At 45.3% G+C, this 19,711-nt stretch overlaps 1 protein-coding gene across 2 annotated transcripts in view; it reads left to right on the top strand.

Moving 5' to 3' along the window:
* LOC138662723 (nuclear pore glycoprotein p62-like) overlaps positions 1-19,711 on the top strand; it is a 68,780-nt gene extending 49,069 nt beyond the window's left edge. For both annotated transcript variants that reach the window (XM_069748614.1, XM_069748613.1), the window contains 8 exons: positions 5,915-6,034; positions 6,507-6,576; positions 6,918-7,065; positions 7,149-7,198; positions 8,021-8,155; positions 14,904-15,015; positions 19,348-19,414; positions 19,544-19,711. In XM_069748614.1, the coding sequence (XP_069604715.1) occupies positions 5,915-6,034; positions 6,507-6,576; positions 6,918-7,065; positions 7,149-7,198; positions 8,021-8,155; positions 14,904-15,015; positions 19,348-19,414; positions 19,544-19,635 (794 nt within the window). In that variant the 3' untranslated portion in view covers positions 19,636-19,711. The remainder of the gene's footprint in view (positions 1-5,914; positions 6,035-6,506; positions 6,577-6,917; positions 7,066-7,148; positions 7,199-8,020; positions 8,156-14,903; positions 15,016-19,347; positions 19,415-19,543) is intronic.

Raw genomic sequence — 19,711 nt, 5'->3', positions numbered from 1 at the left:
TTTTTGACAGGATCAGTTTCAGATAGAGGGAGGACATGATGTTTGAGACAGCGGTAAGACAATCACTGGTGTTTTCTAAAAACGCAGGGGTGATATCAGGAGAAGTGTATAATTGGGTGTCGTCAGCATAGAGATGGTACTGGAAACCAAATCTACTGATTTATAAACAGAGCATCAGCCAGAAATACCTTCCCAAATAACTAATGGCGACTCAAATTATAATCATGTACCAAAGGAGAACCAAGAGTCCAATAAATTGCCAAAAAATATAATCAATCATGAGTAATATTTATTGAAAAATTGTACAACTATACAAAAACAATTAAAACATGTACCACTTATGTAACAACATGTGAAAAATCCGTGAATACATCGAAAACCAAAGATCACGGATCAGGACACTGCCAAGTATACTTATATGTAACATGCAACTAGTGTGCTATGATAACAGGTATAAAACCACTGACAGGCCATGGCACTAAAACTGTCCATTAAAACTAATGTGTGCAATGACGATAATGTGCGATAGCAGTCAAGTCGCCAGGCCGGTCAGATGCTCATGGGTGGTAAAACATACAAGATAACATCCAAGATCTTATTTACCCATAATAAGTGTGGCAGGTCCTGTCCTGGTCCTTGTTAGCAACCCCAACGCGCGTTTCGCATCTGGTGAATACCGCTTCCTCAGGGGGGATAAGATGCTCCATACAGACATTTGCCCCATATAATGCTGCACATGGCCACATAACATGCTCCATACAGACATTAACCCCATATGCTGTTGCTTCGATTAAAAAAATAAAAAATCACATACTCACCTCTCAGGCCCCCGGCACTTGCTATATTCACCTGTCTTCCGTTCCACCACCGAGCATAGCTGCGTCTTTGCCCGTCCTCTGCACTGACTGTTCAGGCAGAGGGCAGCGCGCACACTAATCGCGTCATCGCGCCCACTGGCCTGAGCGTCACTGCAGAGGACGCGGAAGACGCAGCGGCGCCGACGGTGGAACAAGGAACAGGTGAATATCGCGCACTGCGTTATACTCACCTGCTCCTGGTGCAGTCCCTGGTTCCCCGGCGCCGGCAGCTTCTTCCTGTAGTGAGCGGTCACATGGTACCGCTTATTACTGTAAAGAATATGCGGCTCCAACCCCTATGGGAGTCGGTACCGCTCATTACAGTAATGAATATGGACCCATGTGGCCGCTCACTACAGGAAGAAGCTGCCGGCGCCGGAGAACCAGGGAACTGCAGGGACCGCACCAGGAGCAGGTGAGTATGATTACACAGCTGCCGCTCCCCCTCACCTGCCGACCCCTGGGAATGACTCGAGTATAAGCCATGAGGGGCAATTTCAGCTTAAAAAATGGGCCGAAAACCTTGGCTTATACTCAAGTATATACTGTACTTATTATTTGTAGTGAAAAAAATGTTTGTTTTTTTAAAAAAGTGGCCAAGTTTGGTATCTCCGTAATTGTGCTAATGAGGATAATCCTATTGCCAGGGTCACTTTTACCATACAGTGTACGCTGTATAAACAATTCCCAAAAAAGTCAGATTTTTTTTTTTTTACCACATTTGGAATTTTCTCCCAGTTTCCAAGTACACAATAATAATAATTTTTATTTATATAGCGGCAACAAATTCCGCAGCACTTTACAATTAAGCGGGGACATGTACATACAATAAATTCGGTACAAGTTAAGACAAGTGACATTAGGGGTGAGGTCCCTGCTCGCAAGCGTACAATCTACAAGGAAATGGGGGGACACAATAGGTGAAAAGTGCTTGTTATTTCAGATCTGACAATTATAATAAATAGGGATTTTCATATAAAGCTGCATGATCCGGTCATCAGCCCGTGTGTTTAAGTGCAGTTATGTGCATGGAGGGTGTGGAGACAGATGAATAGTAGGGTGCAGATTCACATGCAGATAATATTTGGAAGGAGGGAACAGGACAAAGTTAGTTTACTGAGTAGTTGATGTGGTAGGCTTGTTTGAAGAGATGGGTTTTTAAAGCGCGCTTGAATAGGTCGGGGCTAGGTATCAGTCTGATCGTCTGGGGAAGTGCATTCCAGAGAGCTGGCGCAGCACGAGAGAAGTCTTGAAGACGGAGGTGCGAGGTTCGGATTACGGGGGATGTTAGTCTTAGGTCATTTGTAGAACGGAGGGCACGTGTAGGGCGATAGACGGAGATGAGAGAGGAGATATAAGGCGGTGCAGAACTGTGGAGAGCTTTGTGGGTGAGAGAGATGAGGGTAAAGTGCATGCTGTCATTTAAAAGTACGACTTGTCCCACAAAAAACAAGCCTCATATGGCTATGTGGAAAAAGTTATGGCTCTGGAAAGAAGAGGGGGAAAAAAAAAAAGAAAATCAGCAGTATCGGGCAGGGGTTAAAAATGACTGAAATACAAATGAAACGATGGTGTCCTCCGCATTTCATATTAGATCTCTGATGTGACCTGTCTAGGAGACTCTGATGTACGGAGCCGAAGCCACGATCTGTACAGCGATGTGGCAGAATCTGTCCGTGTGGGGAGCGTTATCAGAAGCTCGCACATGGCTCCTCACCCTTACTGCAGAGGTCCAGCACCATGTTGTCTCTCCAGGCGTCTCTTGTAGCCGTCAGTCGTATCTGCAGTGTCGGAGCACATGTGGAAAGACTGCGGTGTTATCACCCAGTAGGGGTGGTTGGGAATACCTATTATCCACATGCACAGATTTTAGCTACAAGTGAAGAGTTGCTATAACACCAAACACCGTACACTCCATTTTTGGTGTTTCCAATGGCTATAGTTCATAGAACAGCAATGAGACATTCAGCCGCAGGGACTCGAACATAGTAGTAGAGCACACCGAAGACACTATTATCTCCTGAGCAGCTCAGATAACACCGTAACTGAGCACGCCGAAGACACGATTAGCTCCTGAGCAGCTCAGGTAACACCGTAACGGAGCACGCCGAAGACACGATTAGCTCCTGAGCAGCTCAGGTAACACCGTAACGGAGCACGCCGAAGACACGATTAGCTCCTGAGCAGCTCAGGTAACACCGTAACGGAGCACGCCGAAGACACGATTAGCTCCTGAGCAGCTCAGGTAACACCGTAACGGAGCACGCCGAAGACACGATTAGCTCCTAAGCAGCTCAGATAACACCGTAACTGAGCACGCCGAAGACATTATTCGCTCCTAAGCAGCTCAGGTAACACCGTAACGGAGCACGCCGAAGACACGATTAGCTCCTGAGCAGCTCAGGTAACACCGTAACGGAGCACGCCGAAGACACGATTAGCTCCTGAGCAGCTCAGGTAACACCGTAACGGAGCACGCCGAAGACACGATTAGCTCCTGAGCAGCTCAGGTAACACCGTAACGGAGCACGCCGAAGACACGATTAGCTCCTAAGCAGCTCAGATAACACCGTAACTGAGCACGCCGAAGACATTATTCGCTCCTAAGCAGCTCAGGTAACACCGTAACGGAGCACGCCGAAGACACGATTAGCTCCTAAGCAGCTCAGATAACACCGTAACTGAGCACGCCGAAGACATTATTCGCTCCTGAGCAGCTCAGATAACACCGTAACTGAGCACGCCGAAGACACGATTAGCTCCTGAGCAGCTCAGATAATACCGTAACTGAGCACGCCGAAGACATTATTCGCTCCTGAGCAGCTCAGATAACACCATAACGGAGCACACCGAAGACATTATTCGCTCCTGAGCAGCTCAGATAACACCTTAACGGAGCACACCGAAGACACTATTCGCTCCTGAGCAGCTCAGATAACGCCGTAACTGAGCACGCCGAAGACACGATTAGCTCCTGAGCAGCTCAGATAACACCGTAACGGAGCACACCGAAGACATTATTCGCTCCTGAGCAGCTCAGATAACACCGTAACGGAGCACGCCAAAGACATTATTCGCTCCTGAGCAGCTCAGATAACACCGTAACGTAGCACACCGAAGACATTATTCGATCCTGAGCAGCTCAGATAACACCGTAACGGAGCACACCGAAGACACTATTCGCTCCTAAGCAGCTCAGATAACACCGTAACGGAGCACGCCAAAGACACTATTAGCTCCTGAGCAGCTCAGATAACACCGTAACGAAGCACACCGAAGACACTTAGCTCCCGAGCAGCTCAGATAACACCGTAACGGACCACGCCGAAGACCCTATTGGCACTCGAGCATGGTCTAACACCTTATCCAAGCTCATTTGCTTATCACTATAGTGACCATTTAGAATTGTGGATGAAATGCAGCCTTGAGCGACGGTTATGTCAGGTCTTAAAAAAAATAAATAAAGTACTCCATTGCAAATGTGAAAACCGCAACGGGGAGAGATGAATTGGTAGGGCATGGAGCTGGTCAGGCAGTGTTTACTTTGCACATTGGTAGGGCATGGAGCTGGTCAGGCAGTGTTTACTTTGCACATTGGTAAGGCATGGAGTTGGTCGGGCAGTGTTTGCTTGGCACATTGGTAGGGCATGGAGTTGGTCGGGCAGTGTTTTCTTGGCACATTGGTGGGGCATGGAGTTGGTCGGGCAGTGTTTACTTAGCACATTGGTGGGGCATGGAGTTGGTCGGGCAGTGTTTACTTAGCACATTGGTGGGGCATGGAGTTGGTCGGGCAGTGTTTACTTAGCACATTGGTGGGGCATGGAGTTGGTCGGGCAGTGTTTACTTAGCACATTGGTGGGGCATGGAGTTGGTCGGGCAGTGTTTACTTAGCACATTGGTGGGGCATGGAGTTGGTCGGGCAGTGTTTACTTAGCACATTGGTGGGGCATGGAGTTGGTGGGGCAGTGTTTACTTAGCACATTGGTGGGGCATGGAGTTGGTCGGGCAGTGTTTACTTTCACACTTATCACTAATTAATGAAACTCACCTAATACTAACATCCATGCTTCTGTGAGGATACCAATACATTGTGGTTTAAAAAGGTTTACCACTACTTGGACAACCCCTTCTCGTTCCTCATATTTGGCCCTATTAATATACTCCCTTCCCATTCAGGCGCAGCAATGTCGACACTCGCGTTCCTGGGGCTCTCGTGAGGTCTGTGAGCACTAAGAGGAGGTGAGAGCAGCTGCTGCCCTGACGTCCTGTTGATGATCAATGCGCCCAAAGGCGGGGACAGTGATGTGAGCCCCGGGAACTCGCGTGTCGGCACCGCTGGAATGGCGCCGGCACTGAAGGTTGACTGTAAGTGTTTTTATTTTAACAGGGCCAAATATGAGGAAGAAATAACGGTTTTCCATTTCACGGGCAACCCCTTCAAACTTGGCAAAATCGCAAAAATAAAATGGATTTCACAACCTGCTCTTCACCGAAAATGCTGCAAAAACAGATGTGAATGTTGTTTGCTGCATTTATTGCTTTCTGTGGGTGAAAACAAACGCTGCAAAACACTGAAATAATTGGCATATCGCATTTTTCAGTTAAGTCAGGAAACTAAACACAAAGCGCATGCGTGAGATTTCTGAAATCTGATAGCTTTTGCTGGTTCTGTAAAATTTGCTTTTCATTTGCACATAATGAAACGTAGTAAAATAAACCATGTGACCGTAGCCTTAAAGTCCACGTTCATGGCTCAGATATCCGGAGCAAGCATTCCTAGGAGCGCTGGTTAATTGTGCGGTGGAAACAGGCTGACCATCACCTGGAACCAGCAGAGCGCCTGTATAGCGGTCTCCACCAAAGATCCTGTGCGCAGCGGACGGTGACGGCAGCCTATGTGCACTGATGGATTATTACCGATGGATGTATCCTCCTTGTACACGATCCTCCTGCATTCTCATCCTTCTCGGTGTCATTTTCTGAAGTATTGTCTATATTTGCAGAAAAAATTTACAGTAAATTGATTGCAGGTTATTTCTTTTTCACCATTTCCGTAGTTGCTGCCGTTTTAGGGACCACATCGTCATCTGCGCCCCCCAGCACGCTGACACTCGGCTCCAGTCTGACCACGCCGGTGGCATCCCTCTTCTCAATTACCACCACGGCACCTGCTGCAGGTATGACTGTATTACTGTGGACATGTCAGCATAAACGACACTAATGGACACTGGTCCAAATGTGCATCAGAGGGAAAACAAAATCGACCAGCAACGAAGACCTGTCCCCTGGGTTTCACCCCGCATTGTCCATTCTGGTGGGACTGTGATGGCTGGAGAACATCTGCAGACACTATTATTCTGCAGCTTTCTCCGTGCCGGCCCCAGTCTCCGCCAGGGGATGCTGCACTTTGTGGAAAGTGAGAAGTGAGTGGTCTTCATATTCAGCAGTGACCTCCTGAGAACACTTTGAGATCGGAGACTATTTTCTGCCGTGGCCAAGCGCTGACATTTTCCTCTTTCATTAGTCTGAGAATCTAAGCAGCTCTCAAAGTTTATAAACTCGGCAGGGTTCGGTGTCTAAATGGTGGATATCTTTCAACGCAGGACTTTATCATTACTTTTATCAAAGACGATCTATTCTCTCTTGCAGCCACCTTGGCTACTAAACCACAGACTACAGGAGCAGTGCCAAGTATTACTGCTGGCTCCGCACCTGTAAGGTAAGTACAAGATGACACCGACTACTCTACCGGCCCCCGGCTCTTTTACATGGAGCGTATTGTAATACTGAGACTCTTAGTCGATTCGTTTTCTTGGTTGTTGATTTATTTGCTTACTCTGCTGAAGCTCCATGGCACAATATATTGCAGACCTGTGTTACATAGTAAGAACATCAGCTTCATTAGGCCTCTTTTATATTGTCTGCAGTTTGTATTGTGGAATCTGGCGACTGATTTAGATTTTCAGTCTTTATTTTCGCCCGTTTTTGCTGCTTTCTATTTGGTACATGACATATCAGGACCGTGGTTATGCCCCCTAATTTAATGCTTTTACCTTACAGTGGTGCCCCAGCTGTTTTGACCTATGCCCAACTAGAAAACCTGATCAACAAATGGAGTTTGGAGCTTGATGATCAAGAAAAACTTTTTTTACATCAGGCTACACAAGTCAATGCCTGGGACCGAACACTGATCAGAAATGGGGAAAAGGTGAGCGAGAAATACCCTGGGGGCCACGGTGCGTGGCGATCGCCTCTGCAGCCATCTGATATCTTGCTGCCTTATGTTGTCAGATCACTGAATTACACCAGGAGATGGAGAAGGTGAAGCTGGACCAGAAGAGGTAAGACAGCGAAACGAGACCTTGTAGTAACTCCTCGCTCTGCGTGTCCTATGCGGGCCACCGTACGCGGTGCTGCGGATTCCAGAACCCACCACATGCTCCTGCGTGCATGCAGAATATTTTACATTTTTGTGGGGCTGTCACCTTTGTATTGTCACGTGGCATCAAGCCCACGTCATAGTAATGGAGAAGCGTCTATAAGACACCTATCCATTACTAATCCTATAGTTATATGGTAAATAAAGATACGGCCAGAATGAAGTCCTTTAATTGAAAGTAACACACAGACTCCTTTTAATAATCTTAATTAAACCATGATTACGACCTCGCCTAGTTCCACTGTCGCCCTCGATCTCCTGTAATAAAAGTAAAATAAAAAAACAACAGTATACCATACCTGTCCGTCGTTCTGTTCCATGCCGTAATCCATGTTTGGGGATAAACCGTTTTCAACGTGGACGGTGCCAAGATGCGACCGTCCCGGCAGAGAACCACTAGGGAATGAACTGGTAAGAGCGCAGCCTCAGTGACCAGTGGTGACGTCATCGAGGTTACGTCCGGTCACTGAGGCTCCGTTCCCAGCCGGGCTGAACTGCTGTAACCTCGGGGAGATCCCCACTAGCACCGTGAGGGAAACCCCCCCCCCCCCACGTCAAGAGTCCTTACTATCTCCACTGGTCCCATAGACTGTAAATGGCTCGCCACATGGTTTTATTTTTCTCCCAATATTTTATACAATGTTTATACACAGACATCAAAATAGAACATATTTATAGATTTTTTTTTTTTTTTTTCTTCTAATTTTTTTTTCTATTTTCTTAGATTGGACCAAGAACTGGACTTTATACTTTCTCAGCAGAAAGAGTTAGAGGACCTTCTAATCCCGCTGGAAGAATCGGTCAAAGAGCAGAGCGGAACGATCTATCTGCAACACGCAGACGAGGAGAGAGAGAAGACGTAAGGAACAGAACTATTCACTAGCCAAAACCTTCTAGAATTGTAATCTCCAACATTTGGAGATTGTTTATATTTGTACTTGGTGAGATGTTGGTATTTTTGATAACCGGAACTTCAGGCGATGCTAATTTTAATGTGACAGTAAATGTAGATGCCAGCTTTTCCAAAATGGTAAAAATGGAAGAAAAACTTATTTCTTACTATTAATATGACTTGCTAATATTTGGTCAATTTTCCAAAATGTAACTGAAAAACCTCTTTACCCCTTAGATGAGTGTTCCCCAACTCCAGTCCTCCAGAACCACCAACGGATCATGTTTTCAGGATTTCCTTAGTATTGCACAGATAATTGCAGTCCTTCACCCGCCCGGGCGCCGAGTCCTTCACCCGCCCAACACATAGGAAATTGAGATCATGGCCTGTTGGGGGCTCTGGAGGACTGGAGTTGGGGAACACTGCCCTAGAGTGTAGACTCCACACCACAATACATGTTCTGTGGAACTACAAGGTGTATGAGTGATTTATTTCCTCATAATTTTATATTTAAAAAGAGGATCTGTCCCTTGCTTCAAACATTGAGTTAAATACCTTGTAAAAATCACACTGTTGTTTTCGGAAAGCACTATGTGAAATCTCTGCTTGCAGTCCAACTTGGCGTTTCTCCGGTCTTCTCTGGGGTCATCCTCTTTCGCCTCTCCCTGCTAATCACAGTTCAGGAGTGCCTGAGACTGCAGCGCTCCCCATTGAATGCGTCTTTGTCCCGCATTGGGCCTGGGTAAGCCGGTGTACATGAAACAAGTCAGGACCATGCCTTGATTATGCCACATTGTAGGAATTGTTGCTCTGTGAATGGCAGGGAAGGGTTAAAGCTCAGGTTCCCGAGAATCGTCTGATGAAATGCCCAGTTACATCTACGGTCCAGGAGAAACACGTGTGAATATCTCCGAAATGGAGCGATGCAGCGCAAAACAAATACAAGTGACAATCAGGGGTTTTGAAAGGAAGTTAACTTTTTTTTTTTTTTTTTAAAGTGAGTGACAGGTTGCCTTTAACAAAAAACAAAAAAAAATTAGCTGAAATGATCGTCTTCCTGTCACAAGACATATGATACGGCACTCTAGCACTGGGAGCAAAATGCGGGAGGCTTCCTACATGTATTGGGGACCAGTGTCATGCGCTGCAGGATGTATCAAGAAATCCAGTCAAAGAAGATAAAATACGCGCAGTTCATTTCAACATGGTTCCCAGTCGGACAGACGCCTTCTTCAGGACAATGAACAGGAAAAAAACATTCATTGTGGTTTCCAACTCAAACGTGTCGAAATAAGCTTCATGTATTTCATCCTCTTTATCGATTTGGATTTCTTCACACATCCAGCACCAGGGAAATTCTCAAGTTATAAAATTGCTTTAGACACCACGAAAAGAAGCAAGTTTGCAATTAGATTTTTTTTTTCTGTCTGCTGTTTTTCTCCTGAAGTGGGAGCTTTTATCTTTCATGGTGTACAGCCTGTTTTCATTGAGCTCAGCTGTAGTTATATTTCAGGAGAGGAGTCAACTCTTACCATCCCAGCCACCTCTCACCAGCTGGTTTCTATACAGCAGCTTAGCTCCCTCCCTCTCTGCTCATGGCTCGTATCAGTTTCCACCAGGGCTGTGGAGTCGGTAAGCCACAGTTGCGACTCCGACTCCTGGATTTTATCAGGTTCCGGCTCCGACTCCTTCATAAATGGCCAATTCGGAACAATAAATTTACTGTTGGAAAATATTAACATCGTGCTTATTCAGTTTCTCACCATCATATAAGTAATCAGACCACTTAGAGCAAAAACTATATTTATTAGAATACAATTCGAATATAGCAAATAACTTTTATAAACTTTTCTAAACTCTTGTAAGTAACTATGCAATAAACACTATTATGCAGTTAATAAGAAGAAATCTATAAATTTGTCCTCAGAAAAAGTATTGCCTCTGTCAGATCCTCCTTCATGGATGCCCTCAAATCTGATCTAATTATTTTGAGAGCAGAGAACATCCTCTCTACACTAACTTGGGTTGGTGGCAAAGCAGTAACCACTCGGGCAACATCTCTGACAATGTCAGGATACAGAGGAATCGCTTGTTGCACTGTTATTTTTGATGAACGGTCAAATTTCTCAATTTCTTTTAGTGCACATGAAAAATTCTGCTGAAATGTACTGGCTGTGTTCTTTGATGGGGATGACTCTTCTATGCGGGAACGCTTTGCACGGTACTTGTGATCCAAATATTTTTCGAAATTAAAGGGAACCTGTCACCCCGTTTTTTGAGATTGAGCTATAAATACTGTTAAATAGGGCCTGCGCTGTGTGTTCCTATAGTGTATGTAGTGTACCCCGATTCCCCACCTATGCTGAGAAATAACTTACCAAAGTCGCCGTTTTCGCCTGTCGATCAGGCTGGTCAGGTCGGGAGGGCGTGGTGACATCGCTGGTTCTTCCTCAGCTTTACGTTGGTGGCGTAGTGGCGTAGTGGTGAACAAGCAGCGCGCGATCTGCGCTGTCATCCCTTTCGTCGGTGGGGGCGGCCATCTTCCTGGGGCCGCGCGTGCGCAGATCGAGTGCTCTGCTGCACGGGGCTTCAGGAAAATGGCCGCGGGATGCCGCGTGTGCGCATTAGAGATCGCGGCGGCCATTTTCCCAAAGCCGAGTTTGCATCTCGGCTTTGGGAAAATGGCCGCCGCGATCTCTAATGCGCACGCGCGGCATCCCGCGGCCATTTTCCTGAAGCCCCGTGCAGCAGAGCACTCGATCTGCGCACGCGCGGCCCCAGGAAGATGGCCGCCCCCACCGACGAAAGGGATGACAGCGCAGATCGCGCGCTGCTTGTTCACCACTACGCCACTACGCCACCAACGTAAAGCTGAGGAAGAACCAGCGATGTCACCACGCCCTCCCGACCTGACCAGCCTGATTGACAGGCGAAAACGGCGACTTTGGTAAGTTATTTCTCAGCATAGGTGGGGAATCGGGGTACACTACATACACTATAGGAACACACAGCGCAGGCCCTATTTAACAGTATTTATAGCTCAATCTCAAAAAACGGGGTGACAGGTTCCCTTTAAATTCTTCATCAGTTGAAGAGGGTGAAGATGTGGCAGGACGATCAAATTCTTCTTGTTCCTCCTGACTGTTCTGCATCCCTTTCATCCTTACTGCTATTTCAAACAGAGCTTCTTTTCCTTTAGTTAGCTGTTGATCATCTAGAAGAATCCGATGCATTGGGTCTACATAAACAGCTGCCAAAAGAATGTTATTTTGTAATAATAGCTCCTCTCTCCGTTTCATTGATGTAGCAATGCCACTTGCAATTAACCCTCCTCTTTGGGACAGGCGAAACATCAGGTTCTTCCACTCCTTTAAGAAAATACCTGGAGTTAAGTCCTCTGTAATTTTTTAGTCACTGTAAATGGGTGCTCTAGCAATTTTTCCAGCTCAGTCACCTGATTCCACTGACTTTCATTTAGCGTCAGTTGAGGGTTAGCCATGTCTACAAGAAAGATTTCAGTTCAACCAAGAGCTGAATCACTAAGTAAGTACTACCCCATCGTGTGGCTTGATCAATAATTGCCACTTTTCCAGCACGTCTCTTCAAAATTGAGTCAACTTTAGGGGTTCTGGCAACAGTAGCCAGTTTTCTCACCTTGCCATTCAGTGCAGCAGCATGTCCTTCTTGCAGACTGTCTCTTATAGCCAGCTGTAGCGTATGCACAACACAGCGCATGTGATGAATGAAAGAATGTATTGACACAGTTTCAACAAGATCATCTAAACTATCATGTTGCTGTTCATCTGAAGCAACTTCAGTTTGCTCCTCAGTTACAATACTGTCTTCCTCAATTTCAAACATTTCTGTGTCTGTGGACCCAGAATGTTCTTCTAGCTGCTGGTCACCATCATTACTCTCATTCATTAGCTTAATAGTACTTATCATATTTGAAGCATTGTCAGTTACGACAGAAAGAACTTGCTCTTTTTTAAGTTCATAGCCTTGCAGAACCTTTTCCACCAAGACCTGGAGAAACTCACTGGTGTGATGAGCTTTGGTGTCTTTTACTGCCAATGTCTTGGTAACGATTTCATTTTTGTCACAAACAAATCGGACATTGATGGCAAAATAGTTCACTCTGTGACGTGTGCAGGCATCCATTTTAAGAAACAGAAAGTGTCCCTTGAGAGTTTAAGTTCCTCCTTTTGTTTAAAAGCTTCTTCGATTACTAATTTTCTAATACTCTCTCTCTCCAGAGAAACACCAAGCTTGCGGGCCATTTCCCCATTCAGACACATAAAAGCTGGTCGTGAAAATAATGAAACAGGCACACTATCCTTTACAACGAGCTCTATGATCTGTTTTTTTAAATGTATCTACTGTCATTGTCACAGTAACTTTGTCACTGACAAAATATCTTGCAACTGATGGCTGCAAAGTTCTCTGCTCCTTTGTTTGGCTGGAAGAGCTGGGCACTGGTTCATTGGTTTGTATGCAGTCTTTCTCATCCACTGCTTTCAGTACTTCTGGATGAAAGCGCTGTAAATGTCTCTTTAGATTAGAAGCTCTGGTAGGAGCATTTTTATCTTTGCCTGAATATGCATGGATCTTGGCTTCACAGCATTTGTTTTTGTCTGGATCATTTGTCATACACTGACAGACATAATGTTTTCTATCTTGAGTGATGGTGAAATGTTCAAATACAGCTGATTTAATGTGAAACTTCTTTGACATTCTCAGGTTTTTAATTCTGCATTCACAATCCAAATGACAATTGTTTTTCCTAAAAACAATTGTTCAAAATTATTGCCAGGTCGTACAACGGATATAGTGGTCAGTAATACTGTTATTCCTCATGTACTCACAGTTAACTGATGCAAAGTTTGTTGAAAGGATACTACTTCTTACAGTCTTCCTTTTCTGAGTAGCAGCTGTGAGATGCTTGGAAGACGCACACCTAGTAAACATCTAGTCTAGAGGAGGAGCTTTACTATGAAGAATTTGCAACACATTTTCACTTTCAGTTTCATACATTGTAAGTAGGGGGATTGGGGCAGCATCAGGTTAACCAAGTATAAGATTAGATAAGGGCAGTGGAGAACAGTGACACACAAGAAGTAAAGGTACCGTCACACAGTGGCACTTTGATCGCTAGGACGGCACGATCCGTGACGTTCCAGCGATATCCTTACGATCACGCTGTGTCTGACACGCTACTGCGATCAGGGACCCCGCTGAGAATCGTACGTCGTAGCAGATCGTTTGAAACTTTCTTTCGTCGCTGGATCTCCCGCTGACATCGCTGAATCGGCGATGTCTTCACTGGTAACCAGGGTAAAAATCGGGTTACTAAGCGCAGGACCGCGCTTAGTAACCCGATGTTTACCCTGGTTACCAGCGTAAACGAAAAAAAAACAAACACTACATACTTACCTTACGCTGTCTGTCCCCGGCGCTGTGCTTCTCTGCACTGGCTGTGAGCGCCGGCCAGCCGGAAAGCACAGCGGTGACGTCACCGCTCTGCTTTACGGCTGACCGGCGCTGACAGTGCAGAGGAAAGCACAGCGCCGGAGGACAGACACGGAAGGTAAGTATGTAGTGTTTGTTTTTTTTACGTTTACGCTGGTAACCAGGGTAAACATCTAGTTACTAAGCGCGGCCCTGCGCTTAGTAACCCGATGTTTACCCTGGTTACCAGGGGACTTCGGGATCGTTGGTCGCTGGAGAGCGGTCTGTGTGAACGCTCTCCAGCGACCACACAGCAACGCTGCATCGTTGTCGTATCGCTGCAGCGTCGTTTCAGTGTGACGGTACCTAGAAATGTCTATCTCCAGCAGAACTGCTTATCACTGTTGTTCATAGTTTGATAGAACATATATATTTGAGTAACATTTATAAAATTCATATGAAAGTTCAATTATGAAATATTAATACATATTTTTTAGAGCTGGAGTCTGAGTCTGTACATTTCTACCGACTCCGACTCCAACCAAAACTAACTCCCGACTCCACAGCCCTGGTTTCCACAGCAGTTGATCACGGCTCTCACTTTCCTGAGCCGTGTGCTTTTTCACATTCACGGGTTATCTCTATGTAGTGAATGAATCTGCTCACCAGAACGGTCACTGGAGGAGGAATATCGGCGCCTCAAGCAGTCAGGACGTAAGACCGCATTGCTCTGAGCTGCTCAAATACCTCTTTAAGGTGTGAATAAAAATAAAAAGCGGAAAACCAGTAGCAGACATGCCTTCAAGTGATCCCAGGAATCTGGCTCTGGTCACTGCAGAGGTCTACACTGGCCCTGTGAGCGATCACTGCTTCATTCCAGAAGTCATACTACCGCTGCAGTCAGTCACAGGTCAGATGACTAAAAGAGCAGGTTATCAGATGTTTCTTTGATTTATGTATTCCATAAGGATTTTCTACCACACCCACAGAACAACAAGCCCTCGGCGGCTGTATCAATGGAAAAATAAGCTTCTCTCGCAGCAAAAGAAAAAGAACCCCGCTGCTCCCAAGTTCTTAAATCTTTACTTCTCATAAAAAGAGAAAAAAATGACTACGAAAAAATCAGGATGTCATTAGAAAAGGTTGAACTTGCAGTGGATATTCGGCTAATGAAGGTTTGGTTGTGAATGAGTTAATAAAGCTCGTTTTATTCTAAGGTCCCATGAGGATTATTCTCCTGACTTTTTATTTTTCTTTATTCCAACAGATACAAACTAGCAGAGAACATTGACGCCCAACTGAAGCGCATGGCCCAGGATCTGAAGGACGTGATCGATCATCTGAACACCAAGGCAGGTCCAGGAGACGCCAGCACCCCGGTGAGGAGCCGCATACTCCAAGGACCTTCCTAATAAGTTGTGGGGTCCCACCTCTGGGATCCTGGGGTCTTTCAGGCTACTTCTATGGGCCGTGAAAAGAGGAGTTTCCATTATCGGGGTGCTGGGCCCAGAGGTGGAACCCGCCTCCTTGAGAAGTTTGCGGCATACCCTGTGAGGATGCCACCAATGTGTGACATGAGTACCCCTGTAATGCTTAACCCCTTCATGACATGGGGATTTTTTTTTTTTTTCCGTCCACAAAGCCATAAGAAGTTATGCTATAAGAAGCCATAAGTACTTTTGAATGGCACCATTCATTTTACCATGTAGTGTGCTGGAAAATGGTGGGGGAGGGGACGGGGGGGGGGGGAATCCAAGTGCGGTGAAATTGCAAAAAAAAAGTGCACAATTGTTTTTTGGTTTTTTTTTATTTACGATGTTCACTATATGGTGGAACTGATATGACAATATGATTCTCCAGGTTAGTACAGATACCAAACGTGTGTATTGTGTGAGGTTTTTGTGTTTTTTTTTTTTTGTTTTTTTTTAAGTGATGGAAAAAATAAAAAATGGTTTTTTTTTTTTTGCCCTCCCCCTCCCCCCCCCCCGAGACCCGTAACATTTTCATTTTTTGGGATCTGGTGTCGGGTGAGCGTTTATTTTTTGCACCCCAAGCGGACTATTTTACGGTTCCCTTTAGATGCGATGTTTTGATCTCCTTTTATTTTATTGTAATGTTGCGGCAGTCAAAAAAACGTTGGCGTTTTTATTTTTTCTCGTTATGCCATTTACCAATCAGATGAATTTACGTTATATTTTTTATAGATCGGACTTTTACGGACATGGCGATACATAATGTTCTTTTTATTTAAAAAAAAAAAAAAAAGTTATTTTTAATGGACCAAGAGGGGGGTGATTGGAACTTTTGTGGGGGAGAGGGGACATAGTTTTAAAAACTTTTTTATACTTTACTGTATTTAATAGTCCCCTTAGGGGACTTGAAGCTGCGATCGCTTGTGCTGTACACAGCGGAGCATCAACACTGCTACATAGATGGCAGAAATCGATCTCTTTGAACACTAGCAGCAGGCTGGAGGATTGTAATGACAGGCATGGGGGGTCATCAACAGACCCCCCCCCCCCCCCCAACTGTCATGACAACCCATCGGCGCCATGTGATCACGTCACAGACACGTCAATCGACTTGTGGAGTGACCCTCCCTGCTGACTGGATGCGTTACATGCCGCTGTTAGAGATTGGCAGCGGGATTTAACAGCTCCGCTGCAGCTGTTAGAGGTGCGTGATGGCTGATTAAATAAATCTGTCATCATCTGCCGGGACACCAGGGATTGTAAATTAATAAAATACAAGTTATTCTGAATCTCCTCCAGATCGGACACCATATACTGACTAGTTCACTTTGTCATTGCATGTGTGTTCTAATGTAGTGCATATACAGTGAAATGCAAAAGTTTTCACCCCTTGACATTTTTCATGTTTTGCGACCTCACAACCTGGAATTTCAGATTTTTTTTTTTAGTCAGTTCTTGTACATTTGGATTTCTTTTTATTGTGAAGCAAACAACAAGTAGGACAATTATTGAAAGCTTCATTGTGCAAAACTATTCACCCCCCTAAAGTCAGTAGTTTGTAGAGCATCCTTTTGTAGCAATTACAGCTGCAAGTCGCTGTGGATAAGTCTCTATGAGCCTCCCACTTCTGGCCACTGGGATTTTTCTCCATCCCTGAAGGCAAAACTGCTTCAGGTTAGATGGCTTCCTCTGATGAACAGAAGTCTTCACGTCTGACCATTGGATTAAGGTCTGGGCTGTGACTCGGCCGCTCCAAAACATTTGCACGTTTCCCCTTAAAGGGAACCTGTCACCCCGTTTTTTGAGATTGAAATATAAATACTGTTAAATAGGGCCTGCGCTGTGTGTTACTATAGTGTATGTAGTGTACCCCGATGCAATCTCGGCTTTGGGAAAATGGCCGCCGCGATCTCTAATGCGCACGCGCGGCATCCCGCGGCCATTTTCCTGAAGCCCCGTGCAGCAGAGCACTCTATCTGCGCACGCGCGGCCCCAGGAAGATGGCCGCCCCCACCGACGAAAGGGATGACAGCGCAGATCGCACGCTGCTTGTTCACGTGCCCACAGTGGATTAGTCACTTCAACAGGCGCACACCACTACGCCACCAACGTAAAGCTGAGGAAGAACCAGCGCTGTGAACATGCCCTCCTGACCTGACCAGCCTGATTGACAGGCGAAAACGGCGACTTTGGTAAGTTATTTCTCAGCATAGGTGGGGAATCGGGGTACACTACATACACTATAGTAACACACAGCGCAGGCCCTATTTAACAGTATTTATATCTCAATCTCAAAAAACGGGGTGACAGGTTCCCTTTAAAGTATACTTTGGTTCATTGTCTTGTTTGAAGGTGAACCTCCGTCCCAGTCGCGTATCACTGACAGACTGATACAGGTTTTGTTCAATAAAATCCTTGCAATTCTTACCATCCATCTTCCCCTTGACTTGGATCATTTTCCCTGTCCCTGCTGACAAAAGCATCACCACAGCATGATGCTAGCACCACCATGTTTCACTGTGGGGAGGGTGTTCTTGGGGTGATGAGATGTGTTGGTTTGCCGCCAGACAGCGTTTACCTTGGTGGCCAAAGGGTATGTGCACACGCTGCTGATTACTCTGCAGATTTTTTTGGACTGATTTTGGTAGATCCGCACTGCGGAATTACTGCGAATTTACCACTTTTTTTCTGCGGATTTCACCTGCAGTTTTACACCTGCGGATTCCTATTATGGAGCAGGTGTAAACCGCTGTGGAATCCGCACAAAGAATGAACATGCTGCTGAATAAACAACGCTACGTTTCCGCACTTTTTTTTTCTGCAGCATGTCCACTGCGGATTTTGTTTTCCATAGGTTTACATGGTACTGTAAACTCAGGGAAAACAGCTGCGGAAGTCCGCAACGTGTGCACATACCAAAAAGGTTTGATTTTGGTCTCACCTGACTACAGTACCTATTCCAACATTTGGTTAGTCTCCCAAGTCTTTTGGTAAACTCAAAATAAAACCTTACAATTTTTGTGTAAGTAAAGGCCTTTTTCTTCCCACTCTTTACTAAAGGCCAACTCTATGGAGTGTATGACTTGTTGTCGTCATACGGAGAGATACTCCAGTCTCTGTTGGAATTCTGCAGCTCCTTCAGAGGTACGGTTACCTTTGGTCTCTCTGATGCCTTTCTGATTAATGCCCTCCTTGCTCAGTTTTTTGTGGGCGCCCTCGCTTACATAGTAACATAGTTATTAAGGTTGAAGGAAGACTTTTAAGTCCAAATCTTGCTAGGTTTGTTGTGGTACTATGTTCTTTCCATTTGATAATCAATTTGATGGTGCTCCGGGGATCACAGAGAATGGGAGATTATTTTATAACCCAACCCCGACTTGTACTTCTCAACAACTTTGTCCTTGACTTGTTTGGAGATCTCCTTGGTCTTCGTCGTGCTGTTTGGAGATGTCCTTGGTCTTTGTGGTGCTGTTTGGAGAGCTCCTTGGTCTTTGTGGTGCTGTTTGGAGAGCTCATTGGTCTTCGTGGCGCTGTTTGGAGAGCTCATTGGTCTTCGTGGCGCTGTTTGGAGATCTCCTTGGTCTTTGTGGCGCTGTTTGGAGATCTCCTTGCTCTTTGTGGCGCTGTTTGGAGAGCTCCTTGGTCTTTGTGGTGCTGTTTGGAGAGCTCCTTGGTCTTTGTGGTGCTGTTTGGAGATCTCCTCGGTCTTCGTGGTACTGTTTGGAGAGCTCCTTGGTCTTCGTGGTGGTGTTTGAAGAGCTCATTGGTCTTCGTGGTGGTGTTTGGTTAGTGGTGTTGCAGTCTCCATGGCCTTTCAGAAAAGATAGTGTATGTAGTGACGGACATGTGACACTGAGATTACACACAGGGAGACATCTGGTCACTAAGCATGGGACTTATGAAAGTAATTGCTTGCACCAGAAATGTTTAGAGGTTTCATAGCAAAAGGGGTAAATACATATGCACATGCCAAATTTTAGCTATTTGATCCCATAAATGTAATTTATGCCTATTCTCACTTCTCCAACTTAGACTATTTAGTGCTAATGTATCACACACATATTGGATCAATAGAATATAACGAAATGGGTAAGAAGCCAAGGGGGTGAATATTTTCGCAAGCCACTGTATGTGTAAAGCCTGAAGTGTAAGATTACCAAGTAACTTGAAGAGAATCCCCCCTAATAAAATGATAAATCTGTAACATGAACCCCTCTCGCCACTTTGTGTATTTTGCAGCTGCAGCAGATCTGTAAAATCCTGAACGCTCATGTGGATTCATTGCAGTGGATCGACCAGAATTCAGGTGAGTCTAGAATTGTTCAGAATGAGACCCGATTCACACTATTATTTGGGGGCCTGCTGTTTTTAATTGGCACAAATAAGCTTGCACTGCCCGTCACTGTGTGACTTACTGCTCCTTTCCTTCTTGTAGCGCTTCTTCAAAGGAAAGTGGAGCAAGTGGCAAAAGAATGTGAGATTCGGAGGAAGGAGCAGGAGCGAGGATTCTCCATCACCTTTGACTAAGTTGTGTAGTTTTTACTTGCCAGTTACATTTTCTGTTTTCTTTAAATAAAGTTTTGTGTTGTTTTTTTCCCCTGAA

This window comes from Ranitomeya imitator, chromosome 2 (genome assembly GCF_032444005.1).
Source record: "Ranitomeya imitator isolate aRanImi1 chromosome 2, aRanImi1.pri, whole genome shotgun sequence".
In the NCBI taxonomy this organism is placed as follows: domain Eukaryota; kingdom Metazoa; phylum Chordata; class Amphibia; order Anura; family Dendrobatidae; genus Ranitomeya; species Ranitomeya imitator.
Note: the sequence above shows the minus strand (reverse complement) of the source record. Positions and strands in the feature narration are given on the sequence as shown.